The sequence below is a fragment of the Festucalex cinctus genome, chromosome 13, assembly GCF_051991245.1.
Source record: "Festucalex cinctus isolate MCC-2025b chromosome 13, RoL_Fcin_1.0, whole genome shotgun sequence".
Taxonomy (NCBI): domain Eukaryota; kingdom Metazoa; phylum Chordata; class Actinopteri; order Syngnathiformes; family Syngnathidae; genus Festucalex; species Festucalex cinctus.
Window position 1 is genome coordinate 19,445,001 of NC_135423.1, and position 22,375 is coordinate 19,467,375.

Consider the following 22,375-nt stretch of genomic DNA (forward strand, 5'->3'; position numbering starts at 1 on the left):
CAGTGCATCGGACAGACAAGCTTGGCATGTGAACGCAATCACACACAAGGTTATCAATTATGTAGAATATACGCAGCAGGGAGGAGGCAAGAGACATGCTAGCCAGGGCACTAAAGTGGGGAGGAAGGAGAATGTTGACGACTGAAATGTGAAATATAGGCGAAATAAAAGCATCTGTGAACACGTGGTACTAGCTACCATAAAGAGACATTTTTAATTTCATAGTTGGTGTATCTGCGGTACAACGTAAATGCTGGCAGATCCTGATCCTGCCACGGCATGTTTGCCAATTTGGCTAACCAGTTTCCACCAAGCTGAGCGTGTGGGCGCAGCGTAGAGTGTCGTGCGTGTGCCTTTTTATAACTCATATCATTCACACAACTGTTCGTGTTCCTAGTTGTATGTCAATTTCTTTCACGTGTTTCCATAGTTAACAAAAAATTGTTTTCACTTTTATCTCAAGTTTGGTTGATTACAAAATGCGTTAGGCATATAATTGACACTCCATGTGTTATTGATTGTACAGTGTGTAGAATAGAGTCATTCAGGCCTATGCTTTACTTGTAGTTTTCACGTGTTGTGATTGACGTCATTGGCGGAGAAAGAAAAATAAACGGAAAATCTGGATACCAATCTGAATCGTTGCCTTTTTTTTGCTTGACCGACGTAGCTCCACATCAAGTACCGAATCTAAATCCATGTAATCAAATGTTTTCCACTTCCTGTGTTATTTAACTTGGGCATTTTCAATCTCCTTATGTCCATCACAGGAAAGTGCATGTACACAGACTGTGTTGCCGCTAACATTTTATCTGACCTTGCAGCCATTCAAGCATGTGTTGTCATCCCTGATTTGGTCGAGAGATCAAAAACTGGCTGCAGGCAGTGCTTCAAATTCTTGAAAAGTTTTCCTGTGTTACCTAAGGTTCCTCTGTAAATAAATATGTGCCTAGTCACAGCAGGCCTATATTCCGCATCAGTGGTCAAAAAAAAAAAAAAAAGCCAGAAGCAATGGTGCCTATGGGCAGAGAGAGAGCACACACTCTGTGGACCATGGTAATGGGTAGTAAATGTCATTGCCTTTATCCCCACCTCTCCATCTATCGGTCATCCATTTTTTTCACTCATCTTTTGACTCTTGTCTCTTGTCACATTGTCGGTTTGTCTTGTCGAAATTTTTGTAGTACATTACTTTACTGCGTCCTTTGCCTGCAAAGCGCACAAATTGATACACCCTTACTACTGTCCTGCTGAACCAATGCACAGCTATTATTGCCACAATGACTGGGGGTGGAGCTAGGAAATTGAACATAGCAAGATTTTGAAATGAACAATGAACACATGGCTTATATGAAAATTGGAGGTGAGGATCAAGGCGAGATGAGGGTGATCAAACATAATTTAGACTGAACTGTTGAGCTGGCTGTGTTTATAAAGCAGGGCACCCCATGACAAGCAATTTACTGCCAATTACTTGCCGTTAACATAAACAATAAACCCACAGTTTTCATTGTGGCGCCAGCAATTCAGGTAAAATTAGCTCTTTTTTGAGAAGGGTCTTTCTGACATGTACTTAGAGAGCTGATGGATCCTTTTGTCACATTGTTGGTTTGTGTTGTCAAGCTGTACAGCGACTAGCACAAAAAAATTACCTGAAGGGCATATTTTTCTCGGAATATGCTTATTGGTAGTTTATCTCTGTGTAATTCACCATTACATCAACTTGACGACCAAAGCTCTCTACTGCACCTTATCCAACCTTCTGAAAATAACCCTACATAAATATTACATAAATTTTCTGTTTATATTGCATAGCTGTAACTCCAAGCTAGAAAATATGACAATTCTTCTGCAGACAAAGACCATAATGTGTATAGATTGATAACATCAAATTGCCTAAATAACATTGTGTATACTGAAGAGGTCTTACCATTGAGAGGTCTGTTTTGAGCTAGTATCAGAACAAAGAAACATTTTCATACAGCAGCTGTAGCTTGCTTGTGTACCAGATCTTCACTGTATGTTTGGCCCAGCTTTTGTTTGGCTCATAGTCCTTTGATACAATAGAGACGCACGCCATGGGCTGTCCAGTAGCGCAACACCCAGTTTGAAGAAACGACCTAAATCATTTAATATCCTTTTATACAATCTTTTGAAAAGACACAATGAAAAAAATGAATTTCTCAACACAAAGCATCAACACAAAAACATGTACCTCATAAGTGATTTTTTTTTTCTTGAATCATCTGTGAATAGAAGGTCCACTTTCTCAAACATCTTGCACAAAAACATGTTATTCCTCTTCTCGATAACCTCACAGCATTTGTCACCAGCCAAAACGTATGAATTGTTTGGCTCCTTCTGATTTTTATTTTATTTTATTTTTTTTATTTTTTTTACAGAACTGTGCAGCTCGGACACTGTTCGATCTTAGAGAGTCTTTAGTTTTTACAACTTGAATGGGGTATATGCCACGGAAGAGGCGGGACATGATTTTGCAGATCAGTTTATTTCCGGTCAGGGTTGCGAACGCGCAACCCAGGGTCACAAAGTCGGAAGCACAAGTATTTTTGACGCAGCCCACGTGTTGCAAACCGAACCGTAAACAAACTGCTGTGCAAAAAACAGTCCCGCTTCTTCCGTGGCATATACCCCATTAGTGGTCTTTATCCCGACTGGAACATGTGTTTACACTTTGCAATGTGAGACACTACATACGAGTGTTGTTCCGATACCGTTTTTTGGCCCCCGATACAGATTCCGATACCCAGCTTTGCAGTATCGGCCGATAACGATACCATACTGATACCCAAGTTTGTTTGTTTTTTCCTCAACATGAAAAATCTGTCCTGCCATTGGTTCAGAGCATTCAAGGGCCAATAGGATATCTTAGATCGGCATACAGTGAACATGTCACATATCAGTGAATGTCGTGCACGAGCAAGACACAAGATGCTGCATCCAAAATCCTATATTAGCGTTGGAATTAATGGTATCGGCATGTTACTTGTGAGTAGTCACTGATACCGATACCACTGTTTTAATGCTGTATCGGCGCCTCTGCCGATACCAGTATCGGTATCGGAACAACACTACTACATACATAAAAAGTTGAGGTGTGGACATCATATGTAGCCTGTACTATGAAGCGGCTGCATTAGAGCTCTGCTGCCTTTGCTACAAAATACAAAGCCAGATTTTTGCTGTGGTCTGCATGTTTTATGTCAGGTTGAGAGAAACCAAAATGTTGGGAGCTATGTTGGAACTCATTAAATTGTTTCCCAGTAGCACTGACAGCCTGTCCTTGAGCGCTATTTTTCTTGTATACAGGGCAAACTGATGCAGCTCTGAAGCCTTCCAGTATTAAATGTTGTTTCTTGGAAATGTATTGATCTGCACCTCAATCACTATTTCTATTCCTAAAGAGGGTCTTCATTCTTTTCCTATGTATTCGTATGGCGTGTGAGGCCAAGAGAAGGTGCTCTGTATGCTCCACCATTGGGGTTCATTCACATCTTTTATTTCTTCAGTATTTGTGGGGATGAATCAACCTTATGTAAAACATAGTGCACATACCCCCATAGTGACTGAGAATTGTGATACTACAGTGACCATATTTACTTGATCAGGTCAATGGTTGCCGAACTGTGAAAAGCATGTATTTGTATGAACAGGGTCTGTGGCACTAAAAAAAGTTGGTAAGCAATTTGGTTTACATGTCCTTCAGTGCCCAGAAGTATGTTTTTATCATTTTCGTCATTATTCTTAATGAAAACATGTAAGATTTGTTTACACGTAAACGGGTTTTTGACAGAGAGTTATCCTTATTGTTTGCTGTTTTAAAAATATTTTTTTATCTTTTCCCCCACATTTAAATGATTCCATTCTTAGTGTGGTGTTTGTGTTGCCAATTAAATCTGCGTAAACCACAATGCACTTTGTTGACGAAAACCGGTTAGCTATGTTTCAGGCTGTTAGATGCATAATGAACCATACAAAAGGATAATTTCTTTGATGATATAAATAAACACTCAAATAATTCGTTGTCATGAATATTGCATGCAAATAGAGGATGCATCCTAGCAAGTAAATGGTGAAAATAAACAGCTGTGTTTACGGGGAGTGGAACTGGCTGGCAGAGACCTTTGACACAGGGAAGAACATCATGGTGAGAGGCACATACACTCTAAATACTAAGCATACTACAGACCGACTTTTTTAATTTGGGAAGGGATTTAAGAGATATTATAAATAGAGAATAAGTGAAATTGCAGATCAGAATATTTAATTTGAATATAACTAAAGATGAGGCTTGAATGAGTTATTATTTGGCAGGTTAATGCTGTACATGAAGAAAATTATACAGCAGGAATGTCAGAGTTGTGTGAATCTGCAATTTAACAACCAAACAATGTGAAAATGTCTTTCAGGCCAACAACGTGGAAAAACAGCATGCTGTCGTCACTGTTTTCAGCGCTGCGCACCTTTACAGAGCTGTAAGTGAAATGATTGCTTTTGTTATTGTGGCAAGCCATTATCCATCCCACGCAGGCTACAAATGAGCAGTTTTTATTAGTCATGTTTTGTTGTCAGTGAGTGTCAAACATTATGATGTGCCAAAGACTGTATCACTTCACTCGTTATCTAAGTTAATGTTGTGCGCCGTTTGTTTTTATGTTTTACTATTGATATTACTGATAACATTGCCTGCACAGTTAAATGTTTTTTATGGTTTGCCATTGTCCTTTGTGGTGTCAGGTTAGCGTTAGGTTTGGAATGGGGCAGCTCAGACTGAGAGATGCTAATAAAGTACCAGTGAATGTCTGACTGCTGGCGGCGACCACTGGGCCTCTTCGAACGCTGCTTTGATGTATCAGCAGTACGGCCTGCTGAACAGGTGCCACAAGCCAATACTCCAGCAGTAAAGTGAAGTGGACATATGGTGCGACGAGAGGGTTGAATGCATGTTGTTGTCTCGTATTAGAGGGAGGCATGTGGTGGCGGAGCAGATGTTTGCGGGTGATTTTGCGTTTACAAGTCATTTGTTTGCCTTCTCAGATCAAATGCCAGTGACAGCTTATTTAGAAAACATTTACATAAAGCTGCCATGTGTACAACACCATTTTGGGGGTTATGCTTAAACCATTTTTATACATATTTTAATCCCTCAAAGGACTATTAAATTGACATGATGCTGTATTTTCCTTACAGATGATACAACATTGATACTATGATTGTAACAATGAGATGCTCAAATACTGGACACAGTTCCTATAGGTGTGATCGCCACTTGTCTACATATATCTGTGTGTGCAGTACAATACATGTGTGAACATTACAAGCAATCTATCATCTCTGCCGCAGGCACCTTTATTCATGTTATGGTTGAAATCATACCATGCACACACACACACATTATTTAAATGGCAACAACCTTGACTTTTACTTGCAAAATATACACAGCATGGTGCAGATGTTCCGATAAGACTCAGTGGAGCATTCACAGGAATGGAGGTGAAAAATAGTAAAGGGCACTGTGAAAATGGCACTGAAAATATTCTGGTTTAGTCATTTGGGACAGATTGAAGTTGGACAGCAGGTAGCTCCAATCTGGCGTTGTAGCATCGCAGATTTATTTTAAGGGGGGATCATCATAATTCATAATTTTTAATACCTGGACAAAAATCCATTGGAATTCAGTGACTACATGAAACCAGATATCATGAACTTCACAATTTGTGGTCTGTAGCTACTAGCTACTGTGATTAGTTATTTTTATTTTTTATTTTATTTTTTATTTTTTACACGACAATAAGGTTTTTAAGATTTAACAGTTTCTGAAGAAGTTGGTAGTGAATGTCAAAGATAGTAAAGGTTAAATACAAATCTTACTGTCTTAAAAACAAACAAACATACGTACAAGAAGACAAGATGATGAAATAGATAATAAAATCATTAACCATGGCTGTCTACTGTAGCAAGTAGCAAACAGACTATCACATCCGGCATGCCGTGAGGATTATTTGCCACTATTTTATGTGTACAATAACTGACCCAGATTCTACCATTTACCACCATGCAATGCAAGATACTGCTGAAGGTAAAAACCATTTCAAATCTTAAATAACTATTCTGTATAACAATGCGGCAGCAATGCGTCTCTGCGTATATTTTCCGTAATTTTTTTTTATTATTTTATTATTATTTTTTATTTTTATTTGATTTTCCGCGAAATGGTCAAGTCAAGAAATAGGTAATAAAATAATTTACAAATTGAACCAGAACTCGTTCAATGACGTTGACATGATTAGCAAATCGGGATTTTAGGAGTGACTCCAGTCCAGCTGTATCAATGCTCTCTCTGTGGAATTGGCAGTCTATATTCTTTTGTGTACATCTGTATGAACATTATCAAAAGTATTTTTGAGTAGATTTCTGTATATCGACCAATCAGAGTGGACATGAGGCTTCCAACAGCAGGTGTAAATCAGCAGTGATTTTTCTTGCCATTTTCTCTTATGTTCCATCACCATCGCTTTTGTTCTCTCCGCATGGATTCACTCATCATGGAACAGAACAATGATAATTACCCCATGTCCCACCGAGGTGTCACTGATTCTTTTTCTCCTCGTGTGTCTCAATCTCTCTCTTTTCTTGTTTATCACTACGTTCCTGAGCTTTAAATACAAACACTGTGGACATAAAGATACATAAAAATGTTGTATAAATATATACACTTTCACAGATAAGAATTTAATCAGAGCCAGCACGGTTAAAGAATCTTTTGTGCAGTTTGTCACTTTTTTTTTTTTTACTCGCAGCTGCCACCTCTGGCCCAAAGCGTAACTGCATTCATGGTGCAGGTGTGAGTACGTGGACGATCTTAAAGAGATAGTTTGAACATGAATCTGTATTGCATCCTCACCTCTTGTAGTGTGCGATCAGCACTGACTTACCCCTGACAGAGTTCCGTGACACGAGTTCTGGTCCGGTTTTGGTCGAGAGGAAAGTAGTCCGGCAAGTTGCCTGGGATGACGGAAATAAAGCGTTTTTCTTCTAAAAAACAATTTGTGTTCAAAAGAGTGATACATTTGCGTCACAAAACTTCACCCTAGAAAAAAAGTCAGACTCCATTACCGCCGGGTACTATTTTTCTATTCGTTCGTATCACTGCGCAGCGTGCTGCATACAGCTGTTAAATAAGTTGTTTGTCTTTTCGAAGTTATAATTATGGTGGAAGGCGTGCCTATCAGCTGTATGTAGTGAGTCTATTAGTGCACGCCACATGTCCGCTATACTCCGAGGGTCCACACATGACGGCAAGCAATACAGTATTATTTTTTTATTACTTAGAAATGACGAACAATGAGATCTTTTATCTCGGTATTTCCTGTGCAATTAAACACTTTTCCAATTAGCATTCAATGAATCATCATTGCTTGTTCAAGCTTAAACATCAGTCTCTTTTTTTTTTTTTTTAAATGTAATCTAGATTCTTCTGTCCCCTTATCATTTTCTTTTTCAATCTATCATTCGCCTGTCAGAGAGAATATTGTGTGTTTCTGTCAGCCGTAAGAGAATGACACATCCTCATGCCTCAACAACACAGTTTGCCACTTTCCAGTCATTCTCCCTAAATGTCACACGTCAGCATTTGTGGCTTTTGAGTAAATATTTTCCTGGTTAGGTAAGAATTGTTTTGTGGTTGGTGTGGGTTTATGCCACCTATCAAAAGCCCTGTGTCATTTTTACTCTACCGCCTCAAGGGTTAGTTAATGTGACTGCCACTCTCATACTAATGGAGGACGCTTGCATTTACACTAGATCAAATAGGCCCTCACAGTTAATTTCCCGTGTCCATATCTGTCACAAAAATGATTACACTTTACTGCCGCACTTCTTCTATTAATAAAAACATTGATGTAAAAATATATTTTGACCTATTACTATTTTATTTTTTATTTTTATTTTTTAGCAGAGGAGCAAAAATAATAGAATTTGGCTATACGACCTGATTGTGGGAAGTAAAAAATGCTCTGTTCTGAGTCTTGTGCCAATATTACACCTCTGATTTTACCCCCAGGGTCAAGAAAACTATTTGGAGTAGCAGATCACAAGCACACTGCAAAGCGTATGTGTGCGTGCTTGTCTCCATCCAAGTGGTGATATTGTGCTCTTGCCAGATCAGTGGGATGTTGAAAGTATCCTCATTTCACAGCTTGTTCACTTACTACACTGTGACATGTGACAGCTTACATTTTTGGACTGGGCCCGTCACAGAGCAATAGAGACATAAAGATGGGACTCATCATCTGCTTTGGGACACAACTGTCTCTTGCAATCCTGCCAAGAGTTGAGGTGCGTAACAGCTCTCTAATGATCAGCAATTAGGCATTACTAATACATTTTATTAATGTTATGGCCATACAATCGAATTAAATCATGTGACAAAACATTAAACACATTATTTCGCCATATGTGTGCACTTTTTTTTTTTGTAAGCTTTAAATCGCTGAGATTTGAAAATAATCTGTGATTTCAATCACTTGGTCAACATTTATTGCTCCTCTCTCTGAATTTAATATTTTAACAAAAATATTTTACTTCCAAGTATCTGTTTTTAATTGATGTAAACAGCATCTAGTTTCAACAGGTAATACGCTATGTGATGTCAAGAGCTATGTGATGTCAGGAATCTTTGATCTCTTTAGCTAGTCAACAGCCATTCAGATAATTCCATGTCAGTCCTGTTACCCACATGTCTAGCCACAACCAATCAGATCGATTCACTGTCTATATAAGCTGTCTGAGAAATGTGTGTATGTGTGTGTGTGTGTGTGGGGGGGGGGGGGGGGTGTTTGTTGGATTATTACCTCTGTTCCTCTGTGCAGCTCTCGTTGTTTCTCGTCTTGTCAAGTTTGTTCCACGCCTTTCGATGTGAATAAATAGTTAAAATATTATTTGTGTCTGTGTTTTTGGGATCCAACCTCAACACGTAACACCTTATATATTTTATTTTTTTTATGTATTTTAGATTTTTTATGCAAATTATTTTGATGTAAATACTGACTTTAACTGGGAAATTCGACTTAAGTTGAAATTTGGGTTACATCGCTATTTTATAGGAACGTAACTCGAGGACTCCCTGTACTTGACAATGCATATTTTTAGAAGGAACTTACCCAAGACTGTTTATTACTGGGACTTTATATTTTTCTCACCAAAATCTGTGTAAACTTTGCCAACAGATCATCTGGTCTATGTATCAGAACAGAACTTGGGCCATATGAATGTGTTTCTCATATGCAGATTGTGATCTTTCAATTACAGTAATAATTAATTAAACAAATTTCGCTTTTCTTTTTAATTGAATCTCAGCAAATTGTGTACTTGGTCAAGTTTGCACTGGACATGGACACAGACACTTGAGCAGATGTGGCATGGTTGTAAGCCTCAGAGGTAGTATGTGTCCTTGTGTGTGTATCGAAGGAGACAGTGATGTAGTTGTAGACCTCAGGGCGCCAGAGTGTTTCTCCCACAGCCATCTGTCTGAGCATCTCTGCAGGCTCACAGAATATTTGGTGCTGTAATATGAAGCCACTATTAACGTAAAGTACATTCTAAAAAACATTTTTGAATTAAACACGTCAGCTACATTGCAGACCCAAAGTAATAACATGAATTACGTTTTCCATTCAATTAAAATATAATTTCCATTGATCTAAATGATGATGTCATTGATTACAATAAAGATGGAAACATTTGAAACGGTTCAATCTGTCTGAATGAAAATAATGCGATCATTTAGCTGACATTTGTTTTCGTCAACTTTTTGTCTGGAGGTCACAAACAGGATCAGACTGGCAATCTGCTCTCCCAGACGGTTGAAACATTGGCCAAGCCACCTCATTGACCACACGGGCAATACTGCCATGTAAGGTCAGAGGTCATGGTGTGAAAGATTGTGCTCACTTCATTAGCTGATTCTTGACGATTCATTTTGCTGATCCATGCTAAAATAATTTCACAGAGAACATACAGTATCTGGTAATAAAGGCGTCTGATGTCTGGATAACTGCGGCATTAAAGTGGAGAGGTAGAAAGTCAATGGTACTCGGGAGAACACTAAGAGGCATTTCACAGTCTTTGTGGAGCTGGAGTTTAGTACTAAAAGTGTCACTGAAACGAAGAGAAAACGGTCATAAATTTGACTAATTTCTACTTCGCGCAGCATAGTAAGGCAGTGGTTAGCACGTCTGCCTCACAGTTGAGACGTTCTGCATTTGAATCTTGGCTCTCAACTCCTCTGTGGACTTAAATGGAGACTCTAAATTGCCCATGTAATCAAGAAATGTGAGTGTTAGTTTGTTAAATCTGCAGTAAAGTGTAATTTAAACTTTACTCTGTCAGATTTGTCCCACTATCATAGTTCAAGCTGTGAAAACATTCTCACAAACAAACACAATGTCCGCGCACCATTTGCTGCGACACACACCGATGATGAAATGTGATCTCCTTCACATCAGCTTGGCAGTAATTACTCACAGCCTGTCAGCTACCCCAGACACATTCTGCTTATAAACAGAGATAATTTTATGTTAATCACATTGTCATACTTCTTATTTTACACGCAATAGGAGTTGGATTTTGTTCCATAATGCTGGCAGCACGGGATGCTAATGTCACTTACTAAGTAATTTGTGTCATAAGTTATTCATGTCAGTTCATCCAGTTTACATCAAAGGAGCTACATATTTATTCATTTATTTATTTATTTTCTTTACACTTTGGGGTCTTGGTACAAATTAAAATGTTAATTAGTGATTTTTAGAGATGTTTTTCGCTGCTGGTGTTTCCTATGTTGTTCAAGTGCATCATTCATCATCAGACCCAATACAATTAATATTTTGTTAGTCTGATTGTGATACATATTGTATATATAATGTAAGACATTCCATATCTGATTTGTATGCAATGTATATTAAGCCATTTTTAAAAAATTTTTCCTAGGTCTCTGGTCTGGTGTTATGATCATGTGCAGTGTTACCCCTTAGAAATTATGTTATCATCTCTGAATAGAAAGTATCACATGAATCATGCTAATATGTCAGAAAAACCTCCATTGACAAAAGATTGAAACACCCAGACGTGTCTGGGAAACATATTCCCATTAACAGTTATTTTTGATTAATAATAATAATAATAATAATAATAATAATAGTAATAATAATAAAGTGAAAAGAATGTAGCAACCAAAATTTCAAATTTGTTAACATGTGTTATTTCATTTTATTCCCAGGACTGGCATCCTGTGTCTCGGAGGAAATTATTATGTAGGCATGAAATTGTTGCCAATTAGTCCTCCTCCCTTTCACAGGTGTGTTTTAAAACACTAAACAAAACAGTGATCTCTTTTGTATTGCTCTCTGACAGGTCTGAGGCATTTTTGTATACCCAGCTAGCACTTGAATGAACACGAATGCACATTCACAGATGGGAATAGATGAACAAATTGGTGAAATGTGCAAAAACAAAAGGAGGTGAGAAAAGAGGCTGAATGTGTGATGAAGCAACGAAGGAGAGAATGAGTCAGCAGCGCCCGCTTATGTGCGCTCGCTCCATCTCAAAGGACAGATGTTTCCCCCAGATTAAAATTCAAACTCAGGGTTTATTCATCTGTATCATTCCCATCCTCACCAGGTGGTTTCACGCTTCCTGAGCCTCCAGAAAAGGTTTTTTTCCCCCCACCGCCGCTGTAATGTTCAGCCTGTCTCAGATTTTAATGAATGACACTGATAAACCAGGCTGGTGGGACAGGTTATGAGGCTGCGCTAAATTTAGCTCTGTTCAGAGCAAGTATTTCTCCGAGTGTTTACAGCCGCCACGCGCCATTCATGGCTTTTCCATTTCATCATGAATGTTTAAACTGTGGAAATCCTTGCCAATGCCAGACCAGTCATCACTCATTCATTGCTGGTCGCTGGGGACAGTGTTGAGTGGAAGGGAGCTGTAACATTAAACTGCTGTATTATACTAGGAAGGGACCATTAGATAGTAGATAGTAAGTTAATTTGATTGAGTGAAGACTTATTTCCATCAAGAGCTGGATTTTGCAATTAATTGATCTGTTTTTATTTATTTATCAGCTGTAAGTACCTTCTGGGCTCAAGGTTGCATTGTACTTTTTCCCCCCTCAAGACAGTAAACAGTCTAGTAATGTGTGCACACAGCAGCCACAACATTATGACCAGTGGCAAAGAAAAATAATGATTTTAAGGGTCCGTGGACCGTGACGAATAGGTGTTCTAGGAATTAAATTCAATTTGTGGAATTGAAGTAGTGCAATAAGTGTTATTTTCAAGGGGCCCTAAATCCCTGTCAAAGTCCCTAATTCCAACCTCAGCAATGCAATGAGACCCAATATACAATATGAGCTATCGTAATCTGGCCATTACGAAGATAAAAATGCTAAATTAACCGTGCACTCTGTTTAAATCAATATTTCTCGATTATTTTTTGTTCCGCTCCCCCCGGGCCGAAAAAATACTCTCTGCCGCGACTATGAATAGTATCATTTGTCTATAAAATTGCAGTAAGTACACATATGCAGAGGAGCTAATACTCCTTCTGCACTCTCTGACAATTAGACAATGACAATGCCACCTACTGTAGTAGATGTTCAATTACACTTCATTCTAAAAACAAAATAAAACAAAATCTTACCATAGGTCACAGGCATCCCCGCTGACCTTCCCTGCGGGATCCGTACCGTGACCGTCCGGTTACAAAGCCCAAGTCGTTACAGATGAGCCACAAATTCAAATTAAAAAGGCATTCACTTCAACTGCTGATATCATTCACTAGGCTGGCATCCAAAAATGGCAAATCCAGGTCCAGAAAGAAAAAACCCTGCCACAGTTTGGCTTGAGGCACAAGTATGTAGCAAGGTACTCAATCGGTTGTGTAGAAGCACAAATGAAAATAAACCATGGTGATGTACATAGTGAGTCAATAATTCCATTCCACCACATTGTTATGTGGAGTATACTGCAGAAACTTATTAACTAATGGCCAATAAATGTTCACTGAGAGGTGGTACAAGAATTATCTCCTCCATCATTGTCACCATTAACTAATGTTAAGCAGTCTTTCCATTAATTACACAAGTGTTTCAATTAACCACCTTTAAAAGTGATCTGTTTTACAATAATCTTCAGAGCTGTTATTATACATACAGCATAAATGAGGCCTGGCCTCAACCTTTTCACAGAGTCTCTTGCCTGTAGGAGCTGGTAATTGAGCTGTGAGTAAAAGCACCTGGTCCATTTGCTCTTCATGTTCATTGTGAAGGTTAATTAAGTCCTCACTTCATGTTGGCGCCGTATCCGCTTTTATCTGGAGTCATACAGCCTCTGGCTGATGTCGATTGTGCCCCCAAGTGAACAAGCTGCTTCATTATAAGAGCAAAAATTGGCTGCTGATATAGTGTTGATATCAGACACATTCTGCATTATGATAAAGGTCAAGAAGGTGGGCAAAAGGACACAATGATTTGTGTGAATTATATTCAGGCAATACATTGCATCTAGCCATCCATTTTGTATACATCTCCATCATCATGAGGTAGAACATGTAAGAGCCTTTGGGCAGAAGGTGTCATGTTTTGGTTCTGAGGGGTTGGATTTTTGTTATCTTTTGGTATTTTTTGGGTGTGTTAATTTATGGTTGGTGTTTTTGTCATGTATTATTGGTTTCTTGTCTTGTCTCGTTATGTCTAACCACATCCACCTGTCTTCCCTTCCCAGTGTGTGACCAATCAGTGGCCTCAGCCACTTGCCCCCCCAGTTGTTTCTCTTTAGGTCATTAGTGTTGGTGTATTTAGTCTGTTGTGTTTGTCCAGTCAGTATTACGTGGGTCATGCAGTGTGTCTTGGCTACTAAGCTTTGCGCTGTATTGTCAAGCTGCAGTCACTCCCCGGTAAGGCAAGTGCGGTCCTGTCACGCTACGCTCGGTTCAGTTCAATCCAGTCACGTCCAGTTCTGCCACATCACATCAAGTCCAGTCACGTCCAGTTCTGTCACGTCAAGTCAAGTCCAGTCACATCCAGTTCTGTCACGTCCAGTTCTGTCACGTCAAGTGTAGTCACGTCCAGTTCTGTCAAGTCAAGTCAAGTCAAGTCCAGTCATGTCCAGTTCTGTCACGTCAATTCAAGTCCAGTCCAGTCACGTCCTGTTCTGTCACATCAAGTCCAGTCACATCCAGTTCTGTCACATCAAGTCAAGTCACATCCAGTTCTGTCAATTTAAGTCCAGTCACGTCAAGTCAAGTCCAGTCATGTCAAGTCAAGTCCAGTCACGTCCAGTTCTGTCACATCCAGTTCCGTCACGTCAAGTCCAGTCTTGTCAAGTCTCGTCAAAGTCTTGGTTTTCCTGCCCATTTGTCAATAAATCACACTACGTTACTTATTTCCTCTGTGTCATCAGTCTCCTCACATTTGGGTCCACATCTCTCACCCTACCTCGAAATCGTAACAGAAGGCTGGATTAGCCCTGCTCATCACCATTACATTACATTACTTTAATCGAACATAATTTAATGTAATCATAAGTTGTTGTTATTTTAACTCCACAGAATGGGGAACAAAAAGTACACAAAGGGGCAGTAGTGAGGCACTGTCTCACATGCCTACCCTGACCGCATGTCCTTGATATTTCTTGTTCAAACAGTAATGTAAGAGTTATAAAAATGCTATGTTTCTCATAATACTAATAAGTAACTATCAAATTTCGGGCCTATTTTCTTATTTTTCTGACTGTTCTCATAATATTTTTAATACAGTGATTTTGTTATTCAAGGGGAATGGACCAGGCAACCGAGTGGTATAATATGACAAGCTAAACTTCAAGGCTCAAGACTTGATCCATATCGAAATAGTTTCAAGTAAACGCTGCCATCAGAATGCCAAATTTTCTTTAATTACTAACATTAATGTTGATTCTCTTGATTCAGCCTGTGTCATCTGCCGCCTGTTGTAATATTTGGTCCTCAGAAGTTGGCTTGGCTTTTACAAGAACGTTAGCTGCTTCCGGGCCAAACCTGCCGGATTCCTCTCAGCAGTCAACTGAATCTCAATCTGTCCCCAACACGGACCCCCTGCTGTATACACAAGTGTTCTGCACTCATCGTCCTCACATGCTTCACATCCATTAAACGGAGACAGTGGGGATCTTAACATGGATTAGCAGCTGTATGGCATATTTGTTCATCAACGTAATCATGCTGTATGAGAAAGATATAGCTACGCATTTGTATCTGTTGTCTCTCTTTAGTTCTAAACATCCTTCTGGAAACCACAGCCACAACAGTGCTAATCAGTGATGATACTGAGAAAGCAACCAATCACTCTGACCACCATTAACCTTTTCATACACTTATAATGATCACATCCCGTAATCATAAACTTTCATTATGCTGAATGCACAGGTGGAGAGAGAGAGCTAGATGGAAATGTTAAACAAAAATAAATCTACAATAACTAAAGTGAGCGGGGGTTGTGATTACGCTGATTAACAAGACCATTATCTCTAATTGCTTCCAAGAATCGACTGTCTGCTGGTAAATATGGAGCTTTATAATCACAGATGCTCTCCATTGTTAAATCATGTCTGTGCATGTGTTTCAAGGATCTTGGTTCGATTGTGTGAAAATCCTCCTGTTTTGTTATTGTAAGAACAATCAATGTAACTCAGGAATACTTTTCTTGACCATCTGCTTTTTGCGGGCATCTGTAATGCCCAAGAGATGGTCATCTTTGCAGGGCAACTTTAAAAGGCAGGCATCAAGTCTTCCACCTCTACGACGTCATCGCCCCACCAGCCACCAGCTGGACATACTTGGCTCTATTCCATTCTGTTACCTCCTAGTGAGCTCCAGCATGATCACCCATCTTGTTCCTTCTGACAGGAGGATCATGTTATTTGCATATTCTGCTTCCCTAAATTGACCATCAGTCCAGTTTTTGGCTGTAGCCAAGACACCCGTCATCGCCTTCTGCTTTACTGTGCCTCTCTCCTGCCTTGATAAAGCACAGAAATGCTTGGCTTGGTCCTACTGTTGCTTGGCTTTGACGATGACTGAACAGATGGAGTCAGCGACTGTCTTCAGAACTTGGCCGTGGTGCCAATGATAGCAACCGTTTCCCAGTGTTTTTTTGGGCATCAACAGGGTGCGATCGAGCATCGACTACTGCAGGGATCTCAGATATGCCCCAGCAGTTTTGATACATTTGGAAGTGTATTGATGAGTCCCAAGATATTTAACAAATTTCACTTCATGGTTTATTACGAAATAATTAATATTGTCAGTGTCGGATGGAATCCTTGTAATGATCAAAATTATACTTAGCAAATGTAAACACAACATGTTTATGCAGAAGGAAATGAGAGTGGAGAACATGTTGAAAGATGACCTCGTTAAAATGGTTAATTTGTGGATTGTGGTTTAGTTAATGCCCTGTGATCGAACATAGACCTTTATTTCCTATAAACAAATATGATGAATGAGGCTCAGTGTCCAGAGATCATGTCAGAAATTGGCAACACACATACATCACACATACACTATCTAGTGAGAGATAAGCACTGACCAGAAGCCATCAGATGAGACGGAAAGCTGGAGAGCCTTCACAGAAAGTTCCCTGTATGGATGGCTTGCTGGAGTGCCATCTGTTATTAACCGTGTCCTCTTTTGCCTGTTTGTTGACTTCATAATGCATGTGTGTGAAATAAGGTCTTAACCTACACTCAACCCACATACAGTACATGTCCCTGCTCAGTCTCTCTCTCTCTCTCTCTCTCTCTCTCTCTCTCTCTCTCTCTCTCTCTCTCTCTCTCTCTCTCTCTCTCTCTCTCTCTCTCTCTCTCTCCAGCATTGTGCACAATTAGGTAGCTTGTCTGCCTCACAGCTTTGGATCTGAATTGCAGGTGCTCAGGCTTCCTCCCAACTCCCCAAACCGTGCATATTAAAACATCCGTAAGACAGAAAAGACCAGACAAATGTAAAAATTAGGGGTGTCAAAATTAGTACGCTGCGATTGGCTGGCAACCAGTTCAGGGTGTACCCCACCTACTGCCCCCAGACAGTGGGCGCGGCTCCAGAAACCCCGCGATCCTTGTGAGGAATACTGGCTCAGATGGATGGAAAATTAGTGTTAATTTAAAGTTCCTTTAACGCCACAATTTTTTTTTTTAACGCGCGATTAATGACCGCCCCTCACTTGGAAGTACTGGGGGAATTCCAGTCGCAATGCAGCAGACACGTCCACGCCAGAATTTAGCAGTAATAAATGTAATACAAATGCATATAGAAGTATTTGTGGAGAATGGGGTCACGTTGTATTTTACAATTTTAGGAATGCAGAATTTCACAAGTTACTTCATGTTAAAGATTAGCTCTTAACTCATTCGCTCGCAGCCATTTTTACTGAAGCAAACACCTTTGCTCCCAGCTGTTTTACTGGATTTTGACTGATTTTGCAAGTTCCACAGAACATTGTGTTCTATTGCTATAAAAACATGGAACCTACCAAAAGAAAGATTAGTCTCTTCTTTCATCAGAAAAAAAAAGTATATTTCTGTTTCCGTTTTGCAGCAATTAGCATTAGAATGTAGCTAATTTTTACATTATTCACAAATCTGTTTAAAACTGTGGGGAAAACAGCTTGTTACAATATGGCCCAGGCTGATTTATTATACTCTGCGGCCACCTGGTGGCCGTTTTTGTAATAACAACCATTGCTTCAACCCTTCTTTTCAGTTCAGAGGCTGCATCAAAGCCTTATGTATGCTCTAGCATAAAAGGTATTTAAAAAAACAACAACGTATAAATACGTCTTTGGGACACTTGTAATATTTAAAATAGAACGTATTTATACGTTTTGGGGAGCAAATGAGTTAATATGAAAAGAAAATGCACTGAACTGTCACCGTCTTACAAATGCAATTTTGCCAAATCAATATCTCACTCGTTTTTTTTTATTTTTTATTTTTTATAGTACAGTACATATTTTTCATATTAACTTGATTTTATGAATTATTATAAAATGACTGTATCAATTAATAAAAGATGCAGCCATATGTCTATTAGTTTAACATTTCTTTCCATTTTTATGTTGTATGTATGAAAACTTAGAAAAATGTATTGTACATTTTATTGTACATTTAGAACAGGTATAAAATGTGTGATTAATTGTTGAAGTCATGCGATTACAAATTTGAATTGCCTGACACCCCCAAAAATACATATTGTATTGATTTTTCCTATGTATTTATTTATTTATTTTTTTATTGTTATATTTGCTATTGAAGTTATCCAAGAGTAAATACAAGTAATCAAGTTACAATAATATTATGCTACTTGGATGATGTTAATGTCTGCATTTGTTTAACTGATTAACAACATATCACTTTTATGACTGCTACAGAGAAAATTTCTCAAAATGTAAACTGCAGCATACGAACTCGATCAAACTAGCTTTTTATTTATTTATTGACCAAGCCGGAGAATTCACAGGCCTGCAAGCACATCGCACCCTTTGCTCTTTTGATGTTCTATAAATATCTTTGTCATGACACAACCACTCAGAATCCTGAGCGCATCCTTTCGTCTGTCTGACTTAACCGCTTTCTCGTGATGTGTTTTCTTATTTGCATACAATAAATTTTAAAAATAGTCTGACAGTGACAAGACATTGAGTGCGAGTTCTACTTTACTGCCGATTCTCCCTTGTTTTGTTTCTTTAAAAAAAACAAAAAAAAACTCCCAGATCCCTCAGATGTTCGTGCTTTCATCTCCACTTTAATTGTCCTTCTATCTTTTATTTCAAGAAGTGTGCAATGGATTAGTTCTCGCTTCTGAAAATCCATTGGATTAAGAAGCGTAGTGCAGAAGAACGGGTGATGAGAAGAGGGACATGATTAAGAGGAAAAAGGATAAAAGAGGAAAAAAATGTATGCGTGTTCATGTGTATATACTCGTACATAAATCACCACCAGAAATCAATTAGCATTGTATTTACTCACCAGACAGAGTTGTTTGTCTCTCTTCTATTTGGGAATAGCATTCAAAGAGACTCACTGTTGCTATGCGACTCTAAAGTTTCCTTCAGTTTGGAGCCTTTAGATCTTTTGCTGTTATGATTCCAACTCGAGTACTTAAAACACAAGCACCGCGCCGAGCTTTTTGCCAGAAACAAGGGCAACTACTGCAAATAGTGTGGGCAGGAAGATGAGCACTTCAACGCCTGTCAGTGGAACTCTCATTCACATTTGTCACCAATGGCATTGCACATTCACCCCTTCGGAAGTCATATCAGGATATAGAACCTGTCATCCATAAATACAGCAACAGTGTAGCTGTCAAAAGCGCCGACGCACATGCAAAAGAAACCATGACATCTTGTAATCATCATGCTACAATGTATGTATGTCACCATCATCGATGCGATGCTACATGTTATATAATCTGCAGACCAAGCCAGTGAGATTGATTTGGAGATGATGTGCACGGTGGTGTATATTATTTTTCTAAAACTCTTTAACCCGAATTTTCAAAGAAATGAAAATGAATGATCTGGCTTTGCACTGATCCTGTCTGCTCATGGTCAAACGCTCACGCTGATCCTACTTATTTTTAGACATTGCAGGTGAGAGAGATTTGTGCAGCATTTGATGAAGGTCACTTTTTAAGGTCATCATGGGTCAGGCGGGATTTTGGATGTTGGATAAACCTCATCTGTCCTCTTTGATGCTTGCTATGTCAATGGCGGTTAATTAACAAGCCAGTAACTTACAGCTGGACTTTCTTGTTAAATCTGGCGACTTTTCAAAGCCCATTGGGAACTTTTTTTTTTTTTTTTTTTAAGTCAAAAGTGACTCGCCACAAATCTAGTTTTTTTTTTTTTCCTCTGGTGTTCTGGAAACTGCACATAATGAAACACAGACAGGAAAGTAAAACATAGTATACCTTAATACATTACCCCAATATGAGGGAAAACATGTAAACTCTTAACTGAAACTGAGGTTAGAACCCCAAACCTCCAGAGGTGGCAAACATACCCACATTCTGTACTTTAGTAGAAGCGCAGATACTTGTGTATAAAAGAAAATACTTTCTCAAAAGTGGAAGTACATCCTTTAATCAAAAGCAAAAAAGAGAGAAGACTATTAAAAAGTACAATAATTTTGACCATCATTTGTACCATAACTTGGCACAATGAAAGAAAATCTTCAGTGCGCACATATTAGCTTTCCTTTGTTATTAACTATATCTAATAAGACAATCATCATTCATGCTCCCTAGTTAAAATTATTCTATGTTGCTGCCCACTTTTTTTTTAATCTGTTGTAAGTTATGAGATCTCAGTCAAATAGTGCTCAACTGCAGTTGTGATATGTGTTTGGAATAGAAAAAAAAACGCCTAATGGCAAATGGATGTTCATGAATAATTCCATACATATATCCAATGTGGAGGTTGAGGCACAGACAAATATTTTATTATCCAGAACGTACAGTATTAAATGCAAGCCAACCAATTGTGCTTGTGCTTATATGGGGGTAGGTTGGGGAGAATCTTCATGGTCATTACTTGGTGCCCCCTGGCGGCGTAGAACCGCCCCTGGCATATAGACACACAACTTCAGGGTCATCCAATGTATTGGTGTAAATCCTTCAACGTGACCCACCAAACTCAAAATGGTACGTTAGTCTGACTCTTTACAATCAACTCATTTAAATAAAAGGCCATCAGTTCCGCAGCTTGACTTCTTTCGCAACTCGTGCGCGTCGAGGTGCGCGCGCACTCCTGGACCCGTGACGCGTGCCCGAAGGCGCGTGTGTGGCTTGCTCGCGTGCACTTGCTGTGATGCAATAACATCACTAGTGCAGCTGACACCGCCCGCGCCGGGCTTGCTCGGTTACGAGGCGGTACGCGATCCACACTTTCACTTCTTGGACGCGCATGTGGACCGGAGAGTGACCCGGGCACCGTCACGCTTTGGCGCTCTCCGCTGTGCATTTTTGGTCAAGCTCTCGGAGGAAATATTCTCACCAGTAGAGGACGGTTTGCCCCTTTGGACACCATGACAGACGCAAAGTGCCTTCTGAAAACACCAAGGTAACATGGAGTCTTTTTTTGGGTCATAAAAACATGCATAATATGCAGAATATGCTATTATCTGGCACGACTTTCACAATGCAGCATTTTGTCGCAATCGTATTCAAATTAATGGCGCCTAATTGGCGTATAATCTGCGATGAAGTGCTTTCATCCTCATATGTGCGTGTGGTGTGTTGTATGATGATGCAAAGTGGTCAAAGCCAGCATCACTCAGGCGCCTCACAAGATGTTATAGAGCTGCTCTGGTGGTGGAAGTGTTCCTTCTCTATTCTTTAGATTCCAGATTAACCTCATTTTCAGTCTATGCTTGTGCCTGCATAGTACACTGCATGATTTGTCCATTTGAAAGTTTCCACTTTGGAGAAAACATGCAGTGTGGCTGGTTCAGTTAAAGAAATACAATTTCAGCGGTCTCACTAAGTTGTTTTCCCGTGTTTGTGTACTGACCTTGAAATAAAGTTCAACTGTGTTTCTCCACATTTACTAAATAAGCACATAGATTGAATTATTACACAAATTTGATCCATATAATTCCAAGTCTATCCAATATAAAACTTTGAAAATTAAATATAATTGTTGAAAACTCAATTGGATTTCGGGATTTTATTTTATTTTTATTATTTTTTTACGTCAAATTTATCGACGTTACCAGACAAAGTTCACACGACTCAATGCAAACTAAACCCATAGAAACTAACAAAACTGACCCACAATCTTTTGTCGTCACTCGTCAGAAGTCGGAAAGAAGTAACGAAATTACGCCCAACCACCAAAATCAGATTAATATGAAAATAAAATCAATGTTCTGTTTTAGCTAAAACACAGAATAGAAACAAACTGTCCCTACAACAATGTGTAAAGTATCAATAGCAGACAAGTGAATGTGTCTTTGGCATCGTTACAGATTACCAGCAGCAATCTGGGAAAAATTGTGCACGCTTGCTGTCAGGTGTTTTGATGTGCACCTTAGAGATGGCACTTAAGAGCCCATCACATCCACTTATCTCCCGTACATCGTCTTGTCCCTTCATTCCCAGATTACTCACACTCCCCTGACACCATTGTTTACTCTGGGCAATATTCATTAAGATCAAATAAACGGTTGGTGATCCTCAGGCTTTTAAAGAGACAAGCTTATAAATGGATTTGAAATATGGGAGTTACACAAAGACAGCTGCTCTCTTTTCCCTTGGCACCACT

At 39.2% G+C, this 22,375-nt stretch overlaps 1 protein-coding gene across 2 annotated transcripts in view; it reads left to right on the top strand.

The window, feature by feature from the left end:
• sphkap (SPHK1 interactor, AKAP domain containing) overlaps positions 1-22,375 on the top strand; it is a 105,615-nt gene that overhangs the window by 49,285 nt on the left and 33,955 nt on the right. Inside the window, exon 2 of one of the 2 annotated variants that reach the window (XM_077540506.1) lies at positions 4,431-4,496. In XM_077540506.1, coding sequence (XP_077396632.1) covers positions 4,453-4,496 — 44 coding nt within the window. In that variant the 5' untranslated portion in view covers positions 4,431-4,452. Of the gene's footprint in view, positions 1-4,430; positions 4,497-20,874; positions 21,173-22,375 lie in introns of those variants that run through there. The other variant, XM_077540505.1, reaches the window with a different exon arrangement.